Raw genomic sequence first — 23,119 nt, 5'->3', positions numbered from 1 at the left:
GGCTCAGTGAGACCTCACAGCTTCAGGGCTGGGGGGACTTGCTGTGGAGAGAAGATGTCAGGCAATCAGTGCTGAGGGTGGGCTGAGCTGTGGGGCCATACTTGTCCCCAGGGATGCCACAAACCCTGGGCTGCAGCAGTTTTGTCAGATCCACCCCCAAGCTTCTGTGAACCCACATGGGACTTTTCTTGAGGACTGGCAGCCTCAGCACAGCTAAATTTCATTACAGCAGCAGAGATCTGCCAAGGGGTCTGATTTTCTGCTCTGGGTGGAGCTGGCCATTGGCCAAGCCCTATTTTCACTTGTGAACCAGGCGGGTGGGATGTTCAGCCAAATGCTTTCTCGCTGGCAGTGTGGCTGCTCTCCACAGCCAGAGTGGGAAAGCTGCTCCTAGGGACATGCAGCACCAACCCTGCTGCCACTTCATCCACACAGGAGAAGTCCTTAGATGAAGCACCAGCACAAGCAAAACATGCTCACAGGTCTCTCAAAGTCACTGGCAAAGACCAGATTTTCCAAGAAGCTCCATACATTTAACTCACTGCCTTTTTCCAAAGTGCCTTTGGAGAGCAAAAAGCAGAAGGCTCTGCAGGCACAGGGTGTATCAGTGCCCGGGCAGATGGCTTACACCCACAAGGGTGCTGGGTGAAGCACTGCCATCCTGCTGCTTTCCTTCCTCACATCACCCCAGGGATCTCATCACTCTGTCACCAGCATCCTGCTGGCTGTTCTGAGGGATGCTCCACACCCCAACAGCTTTTTCATCTGTTTGAGGTGGAATAGTTGGGGGAAAGGATATTTAGACCCCTTACCAAAACCCCAAGCTTGTCACTTGTCTCCCTCCCTGCCCACCTCTGTTACCTTGCCTTGCCTTTCTCTGCCCTTGCCTGGCTTCTGTAGGGACATGGATTTATTTGGTTTATTTTTATTCTAGCTCTGGTTGGAAACCCATGGTGCTAGGGTGGGAGAAATGCCACAGTTAATGCTGCTTCCCTTAGGAGACATGCAGTGCCATGGCCAGGCACAGATATTGGATAGGTGCTTTTAAAAAGGCCCACAGCAATGCATTTTATCTGCAGTTATCAGCCGATATTTATTTAGCCCCAGGAGGTCTCAGCTGTAATTCATCACCAGAGCTGCCATTTCATTGCCCAGTGGTTACGTGCAGCCCTGAACCTCCTGTGTTTGATAGCAGGGACACTGATAATAGGCTTCACAGCTACATCTTAAAATTATCTCCAGACTCAGTGTTCACACCTGAAAAATGATACTGAAGAAGCAGAAGGAGAGAAAAAGGCTACAAGAGGAAACTGGGGTCCAGAACAGCAGTGTCAGAGTGAGAGAGACAGCCTTTTATTGGGGAGCATGCACAGCCCAGCCAGCCTGGGACATGGGGTGCTCTGCAGTGAGGGTGGGGAGCTCCTGTGCTGGAAAAGCTGCAGGATCACTCAGAATTGTGATGATGACAGGAGGCTGCAGCCGGGCAGGAGTTTTCTAGGAAGCTGTAGAGCTGAGGCAAGCATTGCTTTGCGACCAGGAGTGCTTGAGTACTTGTGTCCCTTCACACATGTATCATGGGGAAGTGGGGGAGCAAACAAACCCTCCTGTCTCAGCCCCACTTATTTAAGGGATTCTTTTTCCAGTGATGCCTTTTTGCAGGAGAAAGCACTTGCTAACCACCAAGTATTTGGGGGCCAACTATACCATCTATAAAGTTTCTGCAGCTCTCTGCTGTCCAAGCCTCCCTGCAATGGCAGGCTGGCATGCAGCCAGCGTCTCACAGCATCCAGAGATCTTCAAAGCCAGCCCAGAGAGAGGAATGAGCCCTTGGGCCAGGAACCAAGGAGGAGAAAACCAGTTCATGACTGATCTATTTTTAACAGCATTTCAGCTCTGGCTGAAGTCTCGGCTGGAGGGGCTGATGCTGTTTGGACAAGACAGGGCACAGGACCTCAGCCAGGCAACCACCAGCAGTCCTGGAAGCACAGACCCAGGCTAGGCAGTGCACTGGTCCCCAGTTCAATATAAGATCCAAGCAGTAAGGCTGATGGGGAAACAAAAATGACAGAACAGATGACCCCAAGTATCTCTCCTAAGATCCCACGCTGGACAGCTTCCCTGATACCTACTGTCCTCAGTTTCCTGGGACTGGCAGCACTGGGGCTGGCTTGCAGCCCCACGGAGGGGTTCCCCTCACTCTGAGGGCAGCCAGACTTCCCCCAAGCCTCCTGTAGCCATGCAGGAGTGGGAGGGAGCAGGGTGGGAAGTGACCGGCTGGCAGGCAGGTGCTGGGAAGCAAGGCAAACACAAGGCTGCAGCACCAGAGACCTTGAGATAACGCTGAGCTATAAAGCAAGAAAGGTCCAGGCAGGGAGTACTGCTGGTTGGGCTGGCTCAGCTGAACCCTGAGGTGGCCAAGCTGAGAGGGACACTTGGACCATCTCCTGACCTTTCTGAGCAACACAAGGGGAAAGCCAGCCATTGCTTGTTCCTGCTGAAGGAGATGCTCAGTACGTGGTACAAAAGAGGGTGACAGAAGATCTCCATCTCAGGACAGAAAGGTCAGCAATGACCCCATCCTCCTCTTGGCTCCCCCTGTGATCTTCGACAAAAAGGACATGGAGATGAATCCCCAGAGGCAAACAGGTAAGCCAGCAGCCTTCCCCAAGCACCTTCCCCAGGCGCTGCACTGGCAGTGCTGCCTTCCAGGGCACTCGCATCCCTCCGTGCTCTGCCACTTGTCCATCTGCTCTGCCTGCCAAGTGCTGAGTCTCGGGAAAAACAGCCGCTTCAAGTTTCAGCATGGCCTCCTTGGCAGTCTCTACTGGCTACAGGTCAGCAGAAATGCTCTGAATATTCCCCTGCATCTGCCCAGCTCAGACCTGGGCATATCCTCCCTCAGGCAAACCCAAAGGACAGGGCATGGCAGGGAGCAGGGTGAGGGACACAGCTGACTCCCAACCCTTCTTGTTATTACAGGTGTGGGAGCTTTATATATTGAATTGGGGATGGGAAAGAGAGAGAAGGTAGTGGCATTGCATTCATAGCCCAGGAAAAGTCCTGATCACAAGAAAGCAAGCAGGTTATGGACCATGGCGATGGAGTTAGGAGCCAGGTCTCAGCCACCACCACATGCAAGATTTCATACATCTGTGCACATCAGCCTTTAGCTGAGATTTCTGTTTATGGCACAAAACACAAAACTCCAGGCACCTGCCTGGGCTTGGCAGACCTTTGGCACATGGTGGGATTGGTAGCAGCAGCAGCTCTGCCCTGGCACCAGACCCTCTGAGCAGTCAGGACAAGGGATTGGCATTGCAAGGAGTGGGAAACAGCTGGGAGCCTCTGGCTGAATGTGCTGTTACCCAACAGAGCAAGGCTGGAGGACTGGCCTGTGCAGCATCTTGTGCACAGGAGCAGGCATTCACAGCTTGCCTGGGCATGCATGGCAGGGGTGCATGGCACTGATGCCATATGTGCTACCAGTTAACAGCACATACTTATGTGCTGGAAACCTTGGCTGATGGTAGAGCAGCCCTAGACATGATTTTCCTGAGACTAACCCACCTCACCTGCCTCTCCATGTACCCCAGTTTGTTCTTTGGGGACACGCAACCAGGCAGTTATGGCAGGTCCCAGATCAGTGTTATTTGATGGAAGTGTCAAAAACAACTCCAAATAGGCTCAAGAGCCTGAACACAGACTCCTTGTGCTTAGGACACCAGAGTCCTGCCAGCACAACAGCAGAAAGACAGCAAGAGCTGGCCTCAGGCTGGAGGATGGGGAGACAGATTTCCCTGTCCTCAGCAGGACAGCAAATCATCTTTCAGGTCCAAGGAAAAGGCTGTACAAAAAGCACACATGGGACCAAGAGAGGATGACTGAAGAATGTCTTACCCCAGACATGGGGGGACAGTGAAGCAACCAGAGCTATTTGAAGAGATGCAGACAACTTACATCAGCCTGGAGGTGCCTCTTGACTTTGCTGTGGAAGCCCTGATGAACCACTCGGATGTTGTCTGTGTATTTGCAAGACCTTCAAGACATGTGAACAGATGAGGCCTGGGACAGCTCTGGAGCTGGATCCATTCTCTCCTGGAGGGTTTCCCAAAGATTGGTTTCTCCCAAAACAATCCACAATCCTGAGGCAATGCCACAATCTCAAGGTTCACTTCCCTCCCTGAAGCAGGTGCACAGTTCCCAGTGGTGCCTCTGCTGCCCATGAGCTGAATCCACCCTCAGGACCATTTTACAGGCACTTGCGCTCAGTCGCAGTTCCATCAGCTCAGTGTTCACCCTCCACAGAAGCTGGGTGACAAGTTGCAAATCCCACCAGAGAGGACAACAATGCAGTTTTCAGAGAAAGGGAGCACAAGCAGGTTGAGACCAAGGAAATGGCATGAATTTCCAGCCCCACACATCTTTTTCCCCACCTCTTTCTAATGTCTGATGTGTCCTTGGTTCTTCCCAAATATATATGTGGGAGAACAGGAGCAGACGCTTTCCAGGACATGACAACACTCTCTGGTTACAATGCTATGGCAACTTCACTGGGCCAGGTGCCACCTGGAAGGGCATGTTGTTTGAAAAACAAGGCTGAGTTTCTTGAAGAACATGATGGCTCCAAACCCAACAGGAGTGAATCAGCAGAACTGCTGTAACAGGAAAACCTTGCTAGATGCAGAAGAGACTTCACTATCTCTCCCCTTGCTCCCCCACAAGCCAGTTCCCCATTTTATGGGACCCACTCCTGCACTCATGAGGATTAGCACATTACTGGGGAGGAGGAAGCTAGGTTTCTTGTCCAGGTCCATTTGCAGGCTGTGACAGACATCTTTGTCTTACAGTTCGTGGACTTCACATCATCCAAACCCGACAGGCTTACACTATGAGATGACATGTGAAGTCCCCTAGGGAGGGAAATTCTGGGTGTAGCAATGGGCAGAGCATCAACTTTTAAATGTTCTCCATGACAACACATGGGGTTTTTCTCTGCCACCCATCCATTTCTAAAAGACCTCCCTGTGCTCTGCAGCTCAGTTAGGAGGAAACTGTCTTGTCTGCTGAAATATGTTGTACCTGGGCTGCTGTGGCAACGACTGCCAAGAAGAAATGCTACATTCACTTGTAAATCAAACACAGCCTTTTGAAGTCTGTGCTAAAGATCTAGCCAAGAGGAAAATGTAGTCAGCCAATTCCTCTTGTTCAATTCATGCTATCAAGAGATGGTTCCTATTTCAGGACTGCTGGTGGCACTTCTCTCTTCCTCTCTGTTCCGCTCAAAACCTTAATGCTGCATTTGTCCCCTGAGCTGCATGACAGGCACACTCAGCCCAGCTCCTAACTGATATTTTAAGCAAAACAAGAAGAACCTAGGAACACTTTTAGATTTAGATGAAGGGTGATCAACAAGGGAAAGACCCTCCTTACTGACTCTCTTTAAAAAACAAATGCTCTTCTGCAAACAGGCCCCTGAAAGACAGCTGGGCTAAGACACTTCAGTTTTGGACTGAAGAAGGTCTGGGCAATGCAGAAGCTGAGGCAGCAATCCATTGCCCAAGTTATTGTTCTGGGAGAAAGGTGTTAGAGAGCATTTTTTCCCCAGAAATATGCATATTGAACCACAAAGGAAAGAGAAACAGCCCAGAGCAGCTCCTGGGCTAGTGCAGAGCCTGTCAGCTGAGCTCCTGATACTGTAGAGCTGGTACCTCTAAGCAATGAGACTAGCAGGACAACTGACTCCCAGATCTGCTGGGACCAATATCCCCAACTGACCTCCAGCAAGCTTACATGGCACAGACAACCACAGGCAGCTTCTGCTATTTCAGCCCCACAATCATCCATCCATTGCCTGACCTCCTTCCCTAAATCTTTATATCATATTTCTCACTCTGGAGATGTGACTCAATGTGTTGGCATAAGGAAACATGCCAGGAGAATATTCTCGTGCCTCTCCCTGTTATCCTGCCCATCCCTCTATGTGTTAATTGAAATAGCAGAAAGCGAGGAGAGTCTGGCAGCTGCAGAAAAGCACGCAGAGACTTCTTGGCTCTCCTCAAGCCAGGAAAGCAAGTTGGTTGAATTCTTTGTCTAGATGCTTTTCACAGGGAGAACCCCAAATGCTGCACAGGAAACTGTTCTCACCTACCTTCACGGCCGCCATGTCCCTCTGACAGTAGGGCAGCAGAAAAACTACTCTTCCAGAACCAGAATGTTGTCACCCCATAGAAGATGCACCAGAGAAGAACTTCCATCAGTGTCACAGTGGCCTGACTTCTGCCCACACTGAAGAGTAGGTGTCTTAGGGACCTTTATGCCTCAGCATCATCCTGTTGTTATCAGCACACACAGATGCTGTGTAGAAACCTCCTGTGAGACCTCCCCAGGGACTCAAAGAAGTATTTGAGGCCATGGCTGAGGACCACTTGACCTCAGCCTCACTCCGTATGAGGCAGCCTGTGAACAACTAGTTGAAATCACCTATTGCATTTATGGAGTTCTTGCCAAAAGTGCCTACAAGGTCGTTGCATCCAGGACAGATCAGGGAACAGACCAAGGTTGCTGTAGCAAGTCTTTCAGGCCTCATGAGCCTCTTCATGACGTGGCGAACCAGAGACCAGGAGTGTCAAAGCCACTTGCTCAAGACTGTGGGAAGCTTCTGTCGGAGCCAGGACCCAGACTGATTCTCCCACCTGCATTTTAGGATGAGGGCATGGACTCAGCCAGGGTGGAACAAGGGCACTTAGGACAGATGAGGGAATACCCAAATATGTTTTAGGAAACCTGGGCAAGGGACAGCCACTTTCAGCTCATCATCTGCTGTCAGCAGATCTGCTCCTACCAGTTGGTTCCAGACTGACTCACAGGTCACTGACCTCCTAAAGGTCTGCAAACTATGACTCAAAATTCCTGAACTTGAGGCATGACAGCCCAGAGACATTAAGGCCAAGGTCTGGAGTGAAACTAAGTTAATACCACCTCCCTGCAAGGGCCCACAGCTGATCCCTAGAGATGTCCCAAATGGGCACCAGAGGGACCAGGTTAATGATGGATTCAATCATGCAAGCAAGGGCTTGAAAGGTGAGAAAGCAGACTGCAGGTCAGTCTGCAGACAAAGAGAATGTTATAAGGGAAGACAGATCCAGCCTCCAGTGAAAAACACCAAGAAGGACAAGTTGCTTGAGAACCAAAAAAACTTCAGACACAGGATCAGGCCCAGCAGCCTGGGGGCATCCTGCATGGAAACAATGTCATAGCTGTGCACTTGGTTCTGGAGTCTCCTGCACATGTGCCTGCCACTTCTCTGCTTTAACAGAGCTGGTTTTAAACCCTTTACTTTTAGCCAGGGTGGGAGAATGAACCAAAAATATTCCTCAATATCTAAAGGTATTGTGCTGCAAGTACCTACAAGGGTTGATACTGACTAGCCTGCAGCAGGTATCAGAAAGCACCAAGTCCAGGTCCCTTTGCCTGGCTATTCCACAGAGCCCTTACAGCAGCTGCCTGAGCTCCCTCCCAGCCCATGGAGCCAAGGTGATCAATTTGCTGTTGTTCAGGCCCAAAGTGGAGAAAACAGCTAATGAGAAGTAACAACGAGTGGCAGGAGCTGCTTGGCCTCCTGGCACAGCTGGAGGAGATATGTGTGACATCTGGCACCAGCGGGACTGCCTGGTTCTGGGCGAGTAGCTTTGGTTTCTGAGGTTCTTTATAAGCAGCACTCCATCATTTTTTTCTGCTGTTTTTCCTACGTCTCATTTATTCACTCCCAGTAGGGCCTGTCTGTAGCTCACATATGCCTGTAGACACAAACCCTACTTATCTCCCCCTCCACGTTCCAGCCCTGTCCATGAGGCGTTTGTAAGTGGCATTTTATGAGTGGGGAGTTTTGAACAAGGCAGGCACACTGCTTCCAGAGCAGCCAACAAAGGGGCCCCTATTGCAAACTTTAAAGATGTTTAAACAAAGGCTCCTCTAGAAAAACCTTTAACCCCTAAAGCCAACCTCGAGGGAAATGATACATTAGGAACAATCTGTGCAAAAACATCTCCTGTGAGTGCAGATTGCCTACAACAGGCTGTCTTGTTGGCTACATCTTTGCTCTTTTCTACCATCGCCAACCAAGGCAGCTCCCGAGCCCGGTTTGTCCCAGTCACACAAAATTTCTTTAATTCTTCAAGACAAAAGGAAGTTACAATTTCCACAAGAATCAACAATGGCATTTTCCAGTTGGATGCAGCAATACCCTGCCTGCTTTGGTGGAAAATGTCACTTTACTACAAACACCAAAATCTCATCCATGCTTTCCAGACAGGATTTGTGTTTTGGATGAGGCCAAAGTTATCCCTGTCCTGGTGGCAAACACCAAGGCTGAGATCTGAGAGTGGATTTCCCCCACACTTTCTGCTGCTATCAAATGCCAATCTACTGAATCCCTGCAGAGATCACAAGAATCTGCTTGTGAAATGCTGCTTGTACCAAGGCCCTGCACGCTCACTGCCTGTGACCAACTGCTGCTCTTCTCGGAAGAAGGGGAAAAAAAATCATCTTCACTACCCAGAGACGCTACAGCAGTCCCATAGGGAGGGCTTCATAGTGACTTTATAAATAAACTGGTCTTGACTGAAGCAAAAATCATTTGGGATTAAGCAGAAGAGGTGAAGTTTAGTGCCTTGTCTCAGAGCTGGGGCTCTGCCCAAAGCTCCTTTCTTGGGGTCCTCTTCCCCCACAGTCCCTGCAGATATCTGGTGGCTTCCCTTGAAATGGGACAATCCCATTTCCCCACCAACCTCTCCACAGACACCAGCTGCTGCTCTGCAGCCCTGCATCTGAAATGGATTCAGCAGCTTTTTGCACTGCAAGGGCAGAATGAGGTGGGACACCCCAGCACAGCACACACCACCACATCAGGTACCTGCTCAGCTCCGCATACCTGGGAGACTGCATGTCAGCACAAATACAAAGAGCACACAATAATCTGATTTTCTAAACAAGTTTTCCCACGTAACTGCTTGGATCAATGGTGCCCAAAGCTGGTTTTCCCAGCTGAAACAGTTGGAATGAGGAGCCAAAGGTGGGGGATTGCTTGTGCAAAGATATTTATGAGTACACACAGACCCAAATTCCCGGTCTTGCAGAGATGGCACAGGACAAACCCAGGGTGCACTCCTGGGTATATCTTTTGCAGGATCTCAATCTCCTATCAGTCTGCAGCCTCACCCAGGTGTCCCAGGGCTTATTGTTCCTTGGTAAAAGAGATCCGTGAGTGAATAAGCAGGAACCTGCACAAAAGGTGGGCAAAAGGTGAACAAGCAGGAAAGCCGTGCCACCCAGCAGTGGGGAAGAGTTTACAGTCTCCGCAGAGCACTGACAAACAGACCAGGTACAATGTCCTCCTACTGCCCCACCAAAACGTATCTCCAAGTCCAGCCCACTGCGCCCAGGGGGGCAATTGCTGGCACCGGGGCAGAGGGACAAGGGCATATGGATGGGGAGCTTTGGGAGGGCTCCAGCTTTCCGAAATAAAACCCATGTCAAAGGCTCTTCCCTCACCCACCCCAAGCTGTGCTTTCAGCTCTTCGCGCCCATGATCGCTCCCTCCCTCTCTGCCAACCGCGCCTCGCAGAAAATTCTCCCGGAGGCTGCCCACTCGGGCGGCACTGCCGGGCTCTGCGGACCAGGACCGGGATCGGGATCGGGATCGGGACCAGGCTCAGCGCTCCCTTCACCCCGTTCCTCTCCTTTCCCTTCACGCAGGGCCGGCGGTAGGACCCGCGGAGCCCCTCACTCACCCGGGCCGGCCGCGGAGCCGCTCCCCACCGCGGTGCTGGGCCAGGTAGGGCGGGCGCGAACCGGTGCGCAGAGTCGCTAGGTGCGGGGCGCGGCGGCAGCAACGCTGGGAGGCAGTGGGCCCCCGGCGCAGCATTTAACGGTGCGGGGGGAGCGGGAGGGGGGAACGGAGGGGCGGGAACAGCCGCCGCGCCCCGGCCCGGCCCCGGAGCAGCGCTGGAGGATGAAGCTGGGAGTCGGGGGTGGTTCGGCGGTGTCCGTAGGGTCCCGCCTCCTCCGGCTCCGAGCGTCCGGTCCGTGCAGGTGTCCCGCAGGTGGAGAGTGAACCCGGCACCGGGCTGGACATGCCCTTCCCCGCCAGGAGCTCACCGGCCAGGGACTGGCTTGATGTTGTGCTGGTGTGCTGTTTTTCTTTTTTTCTTTTCTTTTTTCTTTTCTTTTTTTTTCCTTTTATTTTCTTTTTTATTTTCTTTTCTTATTTTTAAATTGTTTTATTATGTCCCCCTTTTTTTGTTTTCCTTTTTTTCTCATTTTCTTTTTTCCTTTTTTATTTCCTTTCCCCCATATTTTTTATTTTTCCAAAAGGAAATTATTTTCTTTATTTAGCTTTTTATTTTACCCCCCTTCTCCTTTTCACTTCCCTTTATTTTCTTTTATTTTCTTCTCTTTTTTTCCTCCTTTTTTTCTCCTTTCATCTTCTTATTGCTGTAGGAGTACACCTGAAAGCCCCATAAACTCAGAACATCCTGGGAAAAAGAGAGTCCATCTGTTTGAGCTGCAGCGTCCTGGGAGTTTAGAGATCTCTGCAAGTAGCAGCTGCAGCGTGGGGAGGTGGGTTTGAACTAGGAAACTGCAGAGCAGAGGTATGAGGGATGTAGAGTCTCAAGCTGAGCTTCCAGCAAGGTCAACTCATGCAGCCAGTTGTGGCGATGGAGATCATAGGGTCATCTAGTCAAACCTTAAAGTTAAACCTTTCTGAAGTCAGCAGGGATAACTAGAGCAGGTTGTTTAGAGCCCCACCCAACCTGGCCCAGGGATGGGGCATCTACCACCTTTCTGGGCAACCAAGACCAGTGTCTCACCACTCTCAGTGCAAAAAAATCCTTCCTTCTACCTAGTCTAAACCCCACTTCTCAGACACCCTGGTAAACACCTTACCACCCCTCCACCTTTTCTCAGCACTTGCATCAATCTCGTGGTGGTAGGAACCACCTTTAGTGCTTTCCAGGACTATGGTCTAGTGCTTCAAAAGCACTTGCCTTCCCCTGTGTACTAACATCAGCAGCTACATGAGGGCAGAGAAAGGAAACCACAGTGAATCACCCACATTGTCTGAATTTTCTAGCAGACAAGTCAGTATTGCATTATCAAACATGGGCCTTTGGAGGGTGATGGTGCTGCTGGGGCAAGTGCAGGGGAAGCAGGAACATGCCTAGGGTGCCCACTCCAGCTGGCCCCCAAGTGCCCTTCATATGTCAGGGGGTTTGTGCCTCCTGGTCTTGGCTGGTGTTTTCTGTTGGTGTGGTCAATAAAACCCCCAAACCCAGAAAAGGTTGAATCTGACTTGTGTGTGCAGTGAGGAAAATATAGGATTTATAAATACCCATGGATAGATGAGGGCTTGTGGGTTGGGTTGGTCTGGATTAAAGGAGGTATTGAAAAATGAGGGAAGCCAGAAACTGCCGGCTTCTCATTTCTGTGACTTCTAATGGCTTTTCCTTTTGCATAAACCTTGCATTGACTCCATGCCCACAAGCCCTGCAGGCGTTTTCTCCCCTGCCCTGTGCAAAACACAACCCAGACCTCTAAAAGGGATATTTTTTATTAGGCTGTTTCGTTTCCCCAAGCTGAGGGAGGAACAATTGCCCTCTGTGGCAGCATGTCTCCAGCGAGCTGCAGGGCAGCCATCTCCTGAGCAAGGCAAATGGCAGCTCCTTTGGGGGGGAAAACCTAGCAAACTAAATCTCTGTACCTGAACTCAGTCCTACCTGCACTTGTGGACACTGTTACCATCTGTTAAAGTTCTTGCATAAAGAGTTGACTTGAAGATCCAGTTCTAAACAAGAGCTGCTGGGATTGTGTTTTATCTCCTAAATAAGGTACTTTCATTCCCAGCAGACAAAAGAAAAGTGGATTCTTTTCTCTGAGCTGGTGAATGTCAGTGAACTGTGAGGCAAGCAGTGCAGAAGACAAATTGCTCCTCCCAGTGCCCATCAAGTGCTTTTTCTGGTCAGCAGTTGCCCAAGGGTTCAACATATAGGTGTGGTAGAACTCCCCAGCTTGATCTGCCCTTCCAGAGCAGGAGGTGATGTTAGGACAAGGATACATCCCACATTACAGGGATACATGGCCCACACATGTCACATGTGTGACACAGGCGGGACCTGTGCCTACAGCAGAGTGGTCAGGGGTGGCAGCCCGAGAAGGAAGATGCAATGCAGCAAACTGTGGTAGGAGGGAGCTGGTGATGTACAGCCCTGCCTGACCCACCAGCACCAAGGAAGGAGAAAATTACAGAATAGCTTGAGTTAAAAGGGACCTTAAAGATGATCTAGTTCAAACCCCCTGCCATGGGCAGGGACATCTCCTACTAGACCAGGTTCCTCAGTGTACTTCCTGGCTACAGGCAGGACAAAGCACTGAGTGATGCTCCCCACGCTCACTGCTGGGAAGGCAAGGTCTAGTCTAGTCCAAGCTCCTTGCAGTCAGCAGGGACATCTTTAAGCTGGACCAAACACTGCATGTGGAGTCTCACTAAAGTCAAGTAGAGGGGCAAAACAACTTCCCTCAATCTGCTGGTCACAGATGTTCCAGCTGTATGTCTCCCGTGAAGAGCACATGGTCAGGGCTTGCAAATACCCACATGGGTACCCTGGGCCTCTCCCACCTCCAACACCAGGACAGAGCCATCCCAGAGATGCGCCTCAAAGCATGCTAACACCCTCTCCTGAGGCACCTAAAGTGAGGGCGAAGCCATGGTAGTGAGTGATGCCAGGCTGAGCAGGGAAGGAGAAAGGCTCACAGACATCAGTGTAGGAGAAAAGTGGGGGGTTCTCCCTTGGCTCCCCCCTGCTCCCACATAATGCCCAACTGTGTGCAAGAGCAGGTGAGGCCCAGCCCCAACCTCAGGCTCTGAAAAGGACGCTTTTAGTGTGAGCTGTGAGAGGCCAGCCCGTGCTGTGCTGCTAACATGACACTGAACTAACACTGCACCACAGCCAGAGCACTGGAATCATTTAATAGAATAAATGTCAGAAGCAGTGAATAATTCCCTGTAACCCTGAGCCTGTCGGTGCCAGAAGGAGCCAAGTGGGTATATTGAGCTGCTTTGGCAATACCTCTTTGACTCTCTGAAGGCAAATATAAACCAGATGAAGGATGCTGGGTGGTCGCCTTGGTGGGCAGAATGGCAAGCACTGTTCCGAAGTGCATCACCAAAACAATTTAGTCCCCAAATTTGGAAGGCAATGGCTGTAGACAACAGACAAAGAAAAGAAAACCAAGGTTCTAGTTAGACATCAAACCTGAAGAACTGTTATCTGTTTACCTGCTTTTGGCACGCACATTCCCACTTTAAGCAGTAAAGAGCATGTGGATGATCATTCCAGAAGGCTCTTTAGTGAGCCCCAGGCAGGAGCTCACGTGCCCCTGGTATTAGGTATGGATGGGAGGGAGCAGAGGTACTGGCACAAGCCCAGCCCTGCCCTGAGCCGGTGCAAGGGGAGGCTGTGTGGAGCAGGCGTTGCTGCTGGCCACGCTGTCAGCACACGTCTTCATCCTCAAGCCTTGGCAATTTGCTCCTGAACACTCCCTGCTGCTGCCTGGCCTCAGTACCATCCTGTTCCTTACTCTACCAATGGCTTAATGGAGAGGCTTCCTCAGCAGCCCAGCAGGGATTAGTGCTGCCCAGGCAGACCCCACACCACACAGATGTGTGCCAGTGGGCACGTCATTGCTGGTGGGTGAAACTAACAGGGATGGAGTGTGGGACGCAGGCACAAATCTATGCTCCTCCTTTTGAATACTGAATTATGAGACTCACCAGGAAAAAATTCACACTCCAGTCTGGTCCTCCCCTGCTCTGTGCCCATTGTTTCAGCCAAAGGAGAAATGCCACTGAACAGCAAGGTTTACACTTTTCACTGTGTGGCATAAGTGTAATAAAATATCCTGGCTCAGGCCCGTGTACAGCCTTTTCCTCAATCTATTCCCACACTGATCCTGAGCACAATCAGTTCTGTGAAAGAACAACAAAGAGGGAAAAAAAACCAAAACCAAACCCAAAAACAAACAAACAAAAAGAAAACCCAAACAAACTTCTGCAGAGAGAATCCCAAATGGTGCTTTTAGATGAAGGGAAAAACAGCAAAGGAGGCTCAAAGCTGAGCTCACACTATTGCTTGGCAACAGAGTCAGACAGCTGCACAGTGCCATTATGGAAAAAGATTAAATAACTTATGGGATCTCTTTGGCTGTGCTAGGGTATAAACTGTTCAGTAGATAGAAAGGCTGGAGAGAAGCTTTTCAGCAAGACTAAGTAATTCACCTTGGAGTGGACACTGGTGGCATACTAGTTGATAAAGTTCATCTTCAGAGTGCTTGAGAAGGGATTTTGCAGCCTTTTGATGGAGGGTTGGAGGGAACAGACCAGCTTGGCACAGGAGCTGTTAAGGGTGACCCGAGAGTCTGTTTGGCAAAGGATCTCCTTCTGCACTGCCATGAGATGCATGAGCAGTGGCTGAGCCCAGACCATGTGCTGGCAGTAGCACTGGGGCTGCCATGGGGAGCGGATCTCACGCTCTGCAGTCAGGAATGGGCTTGTCATGGCCATAAAGCTTCCATTTCCCTGGCACACAGCAGCAGCTAATGCTGTGGGTGACAGTGGCACCAGCTCTGGGAGAGCTCTGCTGATTTATGCTGGCTAGTGGTCTGGCTAACAGGGCTAGGGTAAAGAAGTGAGAACAAGGATTCAGGAGATCATGTCACCCATCTAATAAATGAACACAGCAGTGATGGGAACATCTGTGGAGCTCAGAGTGTCAGGTCCCCCGGAAATAATCAGAGGAGACACTGAGTGAATGCTTGCTACTATAGGAGATGTGTTTGTCTTCCACACACAAGCAGGAGAACATCAACTCCATCCACAACATGGGAAAATTGGAAGTGAAGGGATATATATTTAAGGCTAATCGTAACATGGATCCTTGAAGCTGTTAAGGGCACAGCCTCTTTAAAACACGTTTGGCACTAGGAAGAGCAAGAGTGGCTGATAAACTGTTGTTAAAGGCTCCTTGGGATGATTGCTTGCTGCGTCTCTCACTGGTTGCCTGCTGTGGCCTCTGAGCCCAGCAAGAACTCACCCTAGCCTGCCTTGGGTTGTTTGGCATACATCTGATCATTTATACCCTCAACTGTTATCCATTTCTAGCCCATTTTAGAGGAAGCCATGGTTTAATGGTGATGCTCCACTGCATACCTCTTGCAAAATTTCCCCTGGGTGGCCGTGGCTGCTGCCCCCTATCCTTACCTGTCCTCTGAGCAATCCCCCAGACATGTCCACAGTCCCTGACTGCTCTTTCCTGGTGTCTCTACTTCCTCTCATCCCCTGTTCTTGTACACATGTCCCAGCTGGCACCTCAGGCTTGGACTCACCTCATCTCTGTCCAGCCGATTAACGCCCAACCTACTAACTTAGCAGTCAAACGCTTGCTGCTTGGGAACTCCTTCTAGTTAATAGAGCAGAAAGAATCATCAAAGCCATCCAATTCCTAGGTCTCAGAGAAAAACACAGCTATTTCCACCCAACAGCCCTTGCAGAAGCCAGAGCTCCTCCTCTCACGACAGCTGCACTTATGGCTCAGCACCAGTGTTCCCCAAATCACCCAAAAGCCAAACAGCAGCAAATACTTCAGGGAGAAAACAAATTAATACTCAGAGCAGTGCCTCCATCCTAGGGGACTGGGACTCTTAGAAATGCACATCTCAGAGCTGTAAAGATAATGGCCTGTGTGTGTTTAAGGGCAAAGCGATGAAGCAGTTCCTCAGTTCTCCAGACTCATGTTTTGATACCAGGCCTGGTGTTGCAGCAGCTGAGATGATCTCAGAGCTCCAGTGATTTCTGTTGGGAAAGTCTTCCCTCCTTCCCCACCCTGTCAGGCTGGACATGGAATGAGCTCTAGGCTCCATCCTCAGTGCAGGGCTGGTAGGGCAAGGTTGGAGCCCAGTCCTTGTGTTCCAGTGCTGGGGGACCTCTGTCTTGTAGGTCTAACCCGTATCAAACCAACCTGCTTCGAGACAGCGTGCGAAGGTACCTGCAGCTGCCAGCAGACCAGACGGTGCTGATACTGCATGCCAAAGTCGCCCAGAAGTCATACGGCAATGAAAAAAGGTAGGAGATAGTCCCAGCTTCTCCAACAGCCACTTCCAAACCTGGCTGCCTAAAGCTTGAGCTCAGCCTTGTAAGACTTCTTTGATCTAAGCTGGTGAAGCAAATAATTTAACATATTCCTTCTCCATCCACTCATGACTTCTTTGCCTCCCAACCCAGCATTTAGTTCTTCATGAACCAAACAAAGACTTTAAGACCCACCTTAAGCATCCATCCCATTTAGGCATTCCTAATGCTTGGGTTTCTGCCATGAAGTACTGGAGAGCAGAAAGATGAAGTTAAAGAAGGAAAGATACCCTTCAATTCTTAACCCCCAAGAATGAAATGCTGAAGATGAAGAGGAAAGGTTGGTGTTTAAGTGCTCAAGAAATCTTGTGTTAACATCTGAACAGCCCCATCAGGAGCTGGGGCATTACCAGCAGTGCCCACAGCCTCCAAAAGCTGCTATTTTTGAAAATCCTTCCCTTATTGCAAAACCACCTTGAGGTTCTGGCTTCCATCTCCTAAATAACTGCCTCAGGGCAGTGGTGTCAGAATGTGGCACTGTAATATAATTAATCCTTCATTAATCCTTGTGATATAAATAATCCTCCCTTATTACTGAGTGTGGAGCAGCTGTGAGGTGACCAGCCCTACCTCTAGGGCATAATCCACCCAGATCCCAGCCACCCCAGGAGACAGCCCTAGGCTAGGCTGGCTGTGCTTGCAAAGTCCCCATTGTGTCCAGCCTCCTGGCAGTAGCTGCTGGACCATAGGTAAAGGTTTATTTTGGGATGGGGTCTCCCAGCCTGCAGCAAAACCCTCAGATGGCTGAGCCTTTGGGACAGCCTCTTTCTCCTGCTCAGATGCCAGTGCTGTTTCTCTTTATGATAGGAGGCAGGAGCCCATGCTGTGGATGACTTGTTTAAATAAACCCCAACCCAGGACCTTAGGGCTGTGAAATATCCAACCTCTGCATTGGTGTTTTCTCTGCTTGTGCTTTACCCAGTGTGAGGAGGGGATGAATTTGCACCATTCACGTAAGTGCAAGGACAGTGGAAACCCAAACAAAACACAGGAAAGTAGGTTTCTAAAACCTGGGCTATAGATTTATTTGCATTGGGCTCTGAATCTGGCTGTGAATGCAAACTCTGTTCTCGACCTGCTGAAACTCCCAGACGGCAGGCAGGCAGAGGCAGGGCCCCAATCCTGCCTTGGCTCAGGTCAGGGAGAGCTGAGATGCCCTGTCCTTCCCTCCTGGGGCTATCTCAGGGCCAGTGAGCTGGTGGCCATCAGCAGCACCAATAGATCATAGAATCATAGAGTGGTTTAGTTTGGAACAGACCTTAAAGATCATCTTGTTCCAAGACCACTTCCATGGGCAGGGACATCTTCCACTGAATGAGGCTGACCAAAGCCCTATCCTTGAACAGTTCCAGGGATGGGACACACACCACCTCTCTGGGCAAGCTGTGCCCATGCTCCCAAGCTGGGAGGTCTCCAGCCCTTCTCTGCAGCACCACGTATCTTCCAGGGCAAGGGCTGCTCTGGGCACCAATGAGCCTCACTGAAGTTCTCCACTCTCAGTGCAGTCATCCCATCAGCATACAGGACCTTTTCTGGATGCTGAAGTGCAGTAAGAGAATATTCTCTTGTCTCTGCAGGTTTTTCTGCCCTCCACCTTGTGTTTACCTGAGTGGGCCAGGATGGAAATTGAAACAGGAGCAGATAAAAAGTAAGAGCTGGGCAGCATCCCTGGAGCTCTCTTCTCAAAGCTGCTTTCCACCTCTGCCAAGGGGAGCATGACCCAGTTTATCTTTTCCCCCACCAAATTCTTCTTTCCCCCTTGAGACTGAGCCCCCAGAGGTCCAGATGCCTGTGTAGGGGCTTGAAGGGTGCTTCTCCCTATCTCTCCAGCCAGAGACCTGGGAGAGGCAGGTTTCCGGGTGTGCGGATACATGGGGCTGGACAGCATGGGCAGCAGCCTGATGGAGACCCAGAAGCTCAGCTTTGAGGAGCAGCCAGATGCAAAGGTAAAGATCACTGCTCCCTGGGCTGGGAACCTTGCTCATGAAGGGGCTGGGCTGAGATATCCACACCCTGGGATGTCACATCCGTCCTTTCCTTGGGATGCCGTGGTCCCTCCTGCTCTCCGCTCCTGCTGCATCACCCCGTTGTGGCACGTGTGGCAGCTGAGCCAGGCAGGGTTCTCAGCCTTGCAAAGAGCCTTGTCTCTCTTTGGCACCGTCTTTTCAGGTTGACAGCCCTGAGGCAGGCAAGCTGCCAAAATCTGCACCACTCCCTCAGCCCCAGTACCTTCTCCCAATGAACAGCGCTGCTGAGGGGCACAAAACAAAAGCCCAGCCTTTCATTTGCAGATGAACAGCTCAGAAAAAAACTTTGACTGATCTTGAAGTTCAAGAGCTTCTGCAGAGCTCTGGCACATTTTGATAGGGGAGGAAAAAAAGAGCAGAAAAAGCATTATCTGGGGTCCCCGAAGAGTTCGAGGTCTGCATCAGGCCAGAAACCTCACAAAAAGAGCCTTTGTCTGAGGCACACTGAATTGGCCAGGATGGTGGGGAAGCCATAAACCCAGGGTGATTTCTCATGTTCTGTGGGATAAATCACATGTGAACATTCATTTCCATGAAGAATTCTCTGCCCTCAGTGTAAATAAAGCCTCTGCTGATCCCCAGCTCTTCATTCCACCTGTAATAACATGGTCATTTCTCCCTTTAAATGAACCCAGGGCTCTTTGAAAGGGCACTATTATGTCGTTGTGAGGTGGATGAGGAGGGTGAGGAAGGCTGGCAGGGCTGGGCTGGAGCTGCCAATAGCCCTCCTCTGCTCTTGGCAGGGCTTCAGCTGTGCCAAGGCGCTGTACATCTCGGATGCGGACAAGCGCAAGCATTTCCGCCTGGTCCTGAAGCTCTTCTTCACCAACGGGCAGGAGATAGGCACCTTTCACAGCAAGCTGATCAAGGTCATCTCCAAGCCCTCCCAGAAGAAACAGTCACTGAAGAACACAGACCGTGCGTATGGGGATGGCTCTGCATGAAGGAGGGTGGGTGTGAGCCCAGGGTGGGATGCTCTGAGTGCTCACAGCTTGGTGCCAGAGTGGTCCAGACCGGACCACAGGCACCCCTAAAAGAGGATGGATCTGGACATACTGATGTCTGATTTCCAAACAGTTCAGCCACCACAACATGTTCACCCTAATGCCAATGTGCTCCCCACACCATGGGCTTCACCTGCATAAAGGCAGCTGCAGAGGGCTCTTGCCAGGCTGGTTACACCAGGAACCAGGACTTGTCCTCCCTTGGTTTGGCAAAATCTGTATTTCCAGCTACACATGGACCTGGCAAGCACTAACACAGTCACCTCTCCCCACAGTCTGCATCTCCTCAGGCTCCAAAGTCTCCCTCTTCAACCGCCTGCGCTCCCAGACCGTCAGCACCCGCTACCTCTCTGTGGAGGGGGGAGCCTTCATCGCCAGTGCCAGACAGTGGGCAGCCTTCACCCTGCACCTGGGTAAGGACCTTTGCAGGGCCACTGATATTGGTCATGCCCAGGGCTGCCAGTCTCCAGCTCTGGCTCTCCTGCAAAGCCATTTCTAGGGGGTGAAAGGGGTGGGAATTAGCCTGGTGATGCAGGAACCTGGTTCAGGTCTCATCTCTGCCTGGCATACCTAGTATATCTCTGGAGCTGACAGCAGTTTCCCATTAGCTTTGAGGGCTAGCACATTCCGTGAGGGCACACGGGATGTGACCAGGGCAGTAAGAGCTGTACTGATCTGAAGGTCCACAAATCCAAGCAAGTAACTTGCCTGGAAGAGTCCAAACCCCGGCAGCATCCTGCCCAGGTTGCCTCCAGTGATGTCCCTGTCCTGCTGTCCGTGCCGGGCTCCCAGAGAGCAGTGGTAACTCCAACCAGAGAATCCAGTAAGAAAGCACCAGGAGCACAGCCAGACCTGTGCAAAGCAAGATGGTCCAGGCTGAGCTGCTCCCCGGCGGCTCGGAGCGGTGACTCTGCCTCTCTCCTTCCCGAAAGCCGACGAGCACTGCGCCCGGAGCGAGTTCCCACTGCGGGAAGGGTACATCCGCTACGGCTCCGTGGTGCAGCTCGTCTGCACCGCCACCGGCATCACCCTGCCTCCCCTGGTAAGCCTCTACCCTGCAGCTAGTGGGCACATGGACTTGGCCCCTCTGTGCTCTGAGCAACAGGGACCATGCCGGGATGCCGCTGCCGCCCTGCAGATCATCCGGAAGGTGACGAAGCAGTATGCCATGCTGGACGTGGACGAGCCCATCTCCCAGCTCCACAAGTGTGCCTTCCAGTTCCAGGGCAGCGATCGCATGTACCTGTGTCTCTCCACGGAGAAAGTGATCCAGTTCCAGGTACAGCAGCACAAGAAGGGGGCGAGGACCCCAGGGGGGCTCTCAATCCTCTCTCCAGGTCCCTCTGTGCTGCTACTAGTAGGGGAACATGTCACCAGGAAGGGGTTTCCAGCAAAGCCATCCAAAGCAAGGTCGGAATTACTGCAAAGCCATCTGCCTCCAGCTTGCCTGCTGCAGTGGGGACATTGGCACCAAGGTCTTTTCAAAGGCATCACAATCCTTATTTAGCCTAGATAAAAGGAAGACATTTTTTACACTGAGAACGGTTAGACACTGGCCCAGGTTGCCCAGAGAGGTGGTGGATGCCCCATCCTTGGAACCATTCCAGGTCAGCTTGTTTGGGGCTCTGAGCAACCTGCAGGTGTCCCTGCTGACTGCATGGTCATCGACTAGATGACCTTTAAAGGTCCCTTCCAACCCAAACCAGTCTACACTGAGCAAAGCTGTCACTTGCTGGAACTAAGACACTGGGGGCAGAAGCCAGGCATCCTGGCCCTGGTCATCTGCTATCCCCACTGCAGCATGCTTGGAGCTGTCACTCTCTCCACAGGCATCTCCTTGCCCAAAGGAAGCCAACCGGGAGCTGCTGAACGATGGTTCTTGCTGGACCATCATCGGCACCGAGACAGTGGAGTACACCTTCAGCGAGAGCCTGGCCTGCATCCACCAGCCTGTCAGCCCTGTTCCACTCATCACTGCCCTGCAGGTAGGCTCAGCACCTGCCACAGGCCACACTCTTACCTCTCTGTCACCTGCCTCCATCATAGCTTCTGAGCCCTTGCACCCACACTCAGTGCCTCCTGGTTTTGGGATGCTGTGGGAATTGTCGGGTCTGGAGTGCTGTGGTGGGAACAGGATGCACAGGGAGAGCATCCTATGGGAGAATGCTCATCCTACCACGTAACACACTGCCCTGCTCTCTGCCTGGCACAGCTCACAGGCGGCGGGGATGTGGCCATGCTGGAGGTGCAAGGGGAGTATTTCCACACACACCTCAAGGTCTGGTTTGGAGATGTGGAAGCAGAGACGATGTACAGGTAACACGGCTGGAGTGGGGACAGGGAGCAGACAGGGAATGGCAGCTGGTTTGGGCTGTGCTGGGCAGCTCTGGTAGGGATGTGGCTGCTGACCTTGGGGACTGGGACACCTGCACTGCCCATTCCACAGGACCAAGCACAGGCATTGCAGGGAAAGGCAGTGGTGAGTCTGGCTGGTGCCTGCTCCCTGCCCCATACAGTCTGGGGATAATGGTAGGCATGGAACAACAGGGACCTCAGGGGGCTGCAAACCACCAAGCAAACCTGGCAGAGAGGAACCAGAGAGGAGAAACCAGCCAGAGGCTTCATGCTGAGCTCCAGGCTGGAGGAGACATGCTGGCACTCACTGCCAGCCACTGCTGTGAGGGACTCTCCTTGGTTAATAAGCATTTTCCTCTCCTGCACTGTTCCCAGGAGCCCCAAGTCCCTTATGTGTGTTGTCCCTGATGTCTCTGCCTTCGGGAGTGACTGGAGGTGGCTGCGATACCCCATCACAGTCCCACTCCTGCTGATCAGGGATGATGGCCTCATCTACTCCAGCTCATTCACATTCACCTACACCCCAGAGCAGAGCTTCATCCCAGGACAGCAGGTCCTCGCAGATGTTCCTCAGGACTCAGACAAATTACTTGATAGCATCCATCAGGAATTCACCAGGACCAACTTCCACCTCTTCATGCAGAGCTAACAAGCGGGGCAAGCAGAATCTTGGTCTCACTGCTGGCCCTGGAGAAGGGAAGCAGCCCTGAGTCCTGCTGGGGTTCCCTATCCAAGGCTCAAGGTGGCCCTGCCACAGGGTTCTCTCCACACCTCAAATGCCCACCACATTATTGTGATTTGCTGACTTATCTCTTCATGGCAGCATCTCACCCTACTGAGATCTTACATGAGAGCATCAATAAATCAGGCTTGAAGAACTCTTCACTGATTCAATTGCTCTTTACTACCCTTCACAATTTACCTGCTGTGCTGGCACAGAGCATCACAGCTCCCTTGACATCCTCAGTCCATATATTCAAAGAAAGCAAAGGGATGATGCATAAATGTGGCCTTAAGTGTTATTGATGCATACCAGGAATCCCTGCATCGCCTCTTTGCTTTTAAGTAATGAGGAGCTGACTTCCAGCAGCCAAATACCCAGGCACAGATGTTTTGGGTTTTTACTGGAGGCCCAAACGGGGTTATTTCAAAAGGAAAAGGGAAAAAAGAGAGAGAAACAAACTTCAGTGTGCAACCCAGCCCTTCCTGGCTGGTGTGTGAGCTCTGTTGTTTTACACCCTTATCCACACAGAAACTGCAGTGTTGGCATCAGCAGGAAACTGCTGATCTGAAGAGGCCATAAAAAGAAGCCAGGTTTCTGGGACCAGCCCCAGGCGTTACGCAGAGTGGGTCTTCAGATCTCCATGGCATCAAAAGGCCCACGGTGTACCTGGAAACCTGCTGGTTTGGCAGTGCTGAGCTGGGTTTTGAAACCACCCAGCTGCCAAACCCACAGAGGTGTTTAACCCACACTGAACTGGGCAGCAGCGGGC

General features: G+C 51.4%; 1 protein-coding gene across 1 annotated transcript; it reads left to right on the top strand.

Moving 5' to 3' along the window:
• The first annotated feature begins 9,583 nt into the window (after positions 1–9,583).
• On the top strand, positions 9,584–22,275 carry RBPJL (recombination signal binding protein for immunoglobulin kappa J region like). Its single transcript, XM_054391720.1, has 12 exons — positions 9,584–9,707; positions 9,754–9,832; positions 16,049–16,174; positions 17,818–17,888; positions 18,071–18,186; positions 19,011–19,185; positions 19,547–19,684; positions 20,204–20,313; positions 20,410–20,550; positions 21,101–21,256; positions 21,484–21,587; positions 22,002–22,275. The coding sequence occupies exons 1-12, from the start codon at positions 9,584–9,586 to the stop codon at positions 22,273–22,275; spliced, it is 1,614 nt and encodes a 537-aa protein (XP_054247695.1).
• Positions 22,276–23,119: the final 844 nt, after the last annotated feature.

The sequence above is a fragment of the Indicator indicator genome, chromosome 24 (assembly GCF_027791375.1).
Source record: "Indicator indicator isolate 239-I01 chromosome 24, UM_Iind_1.1, whole genome shotgun sequence".
NCBI lineage: Eukaryota > Metazoa > Chordata > Aves > Piciformes > Indicatoridae > Indicator > Indicator indicator.
This window is presented reverse-complemented; position numbering and strand designations above follow the sequence as displayed.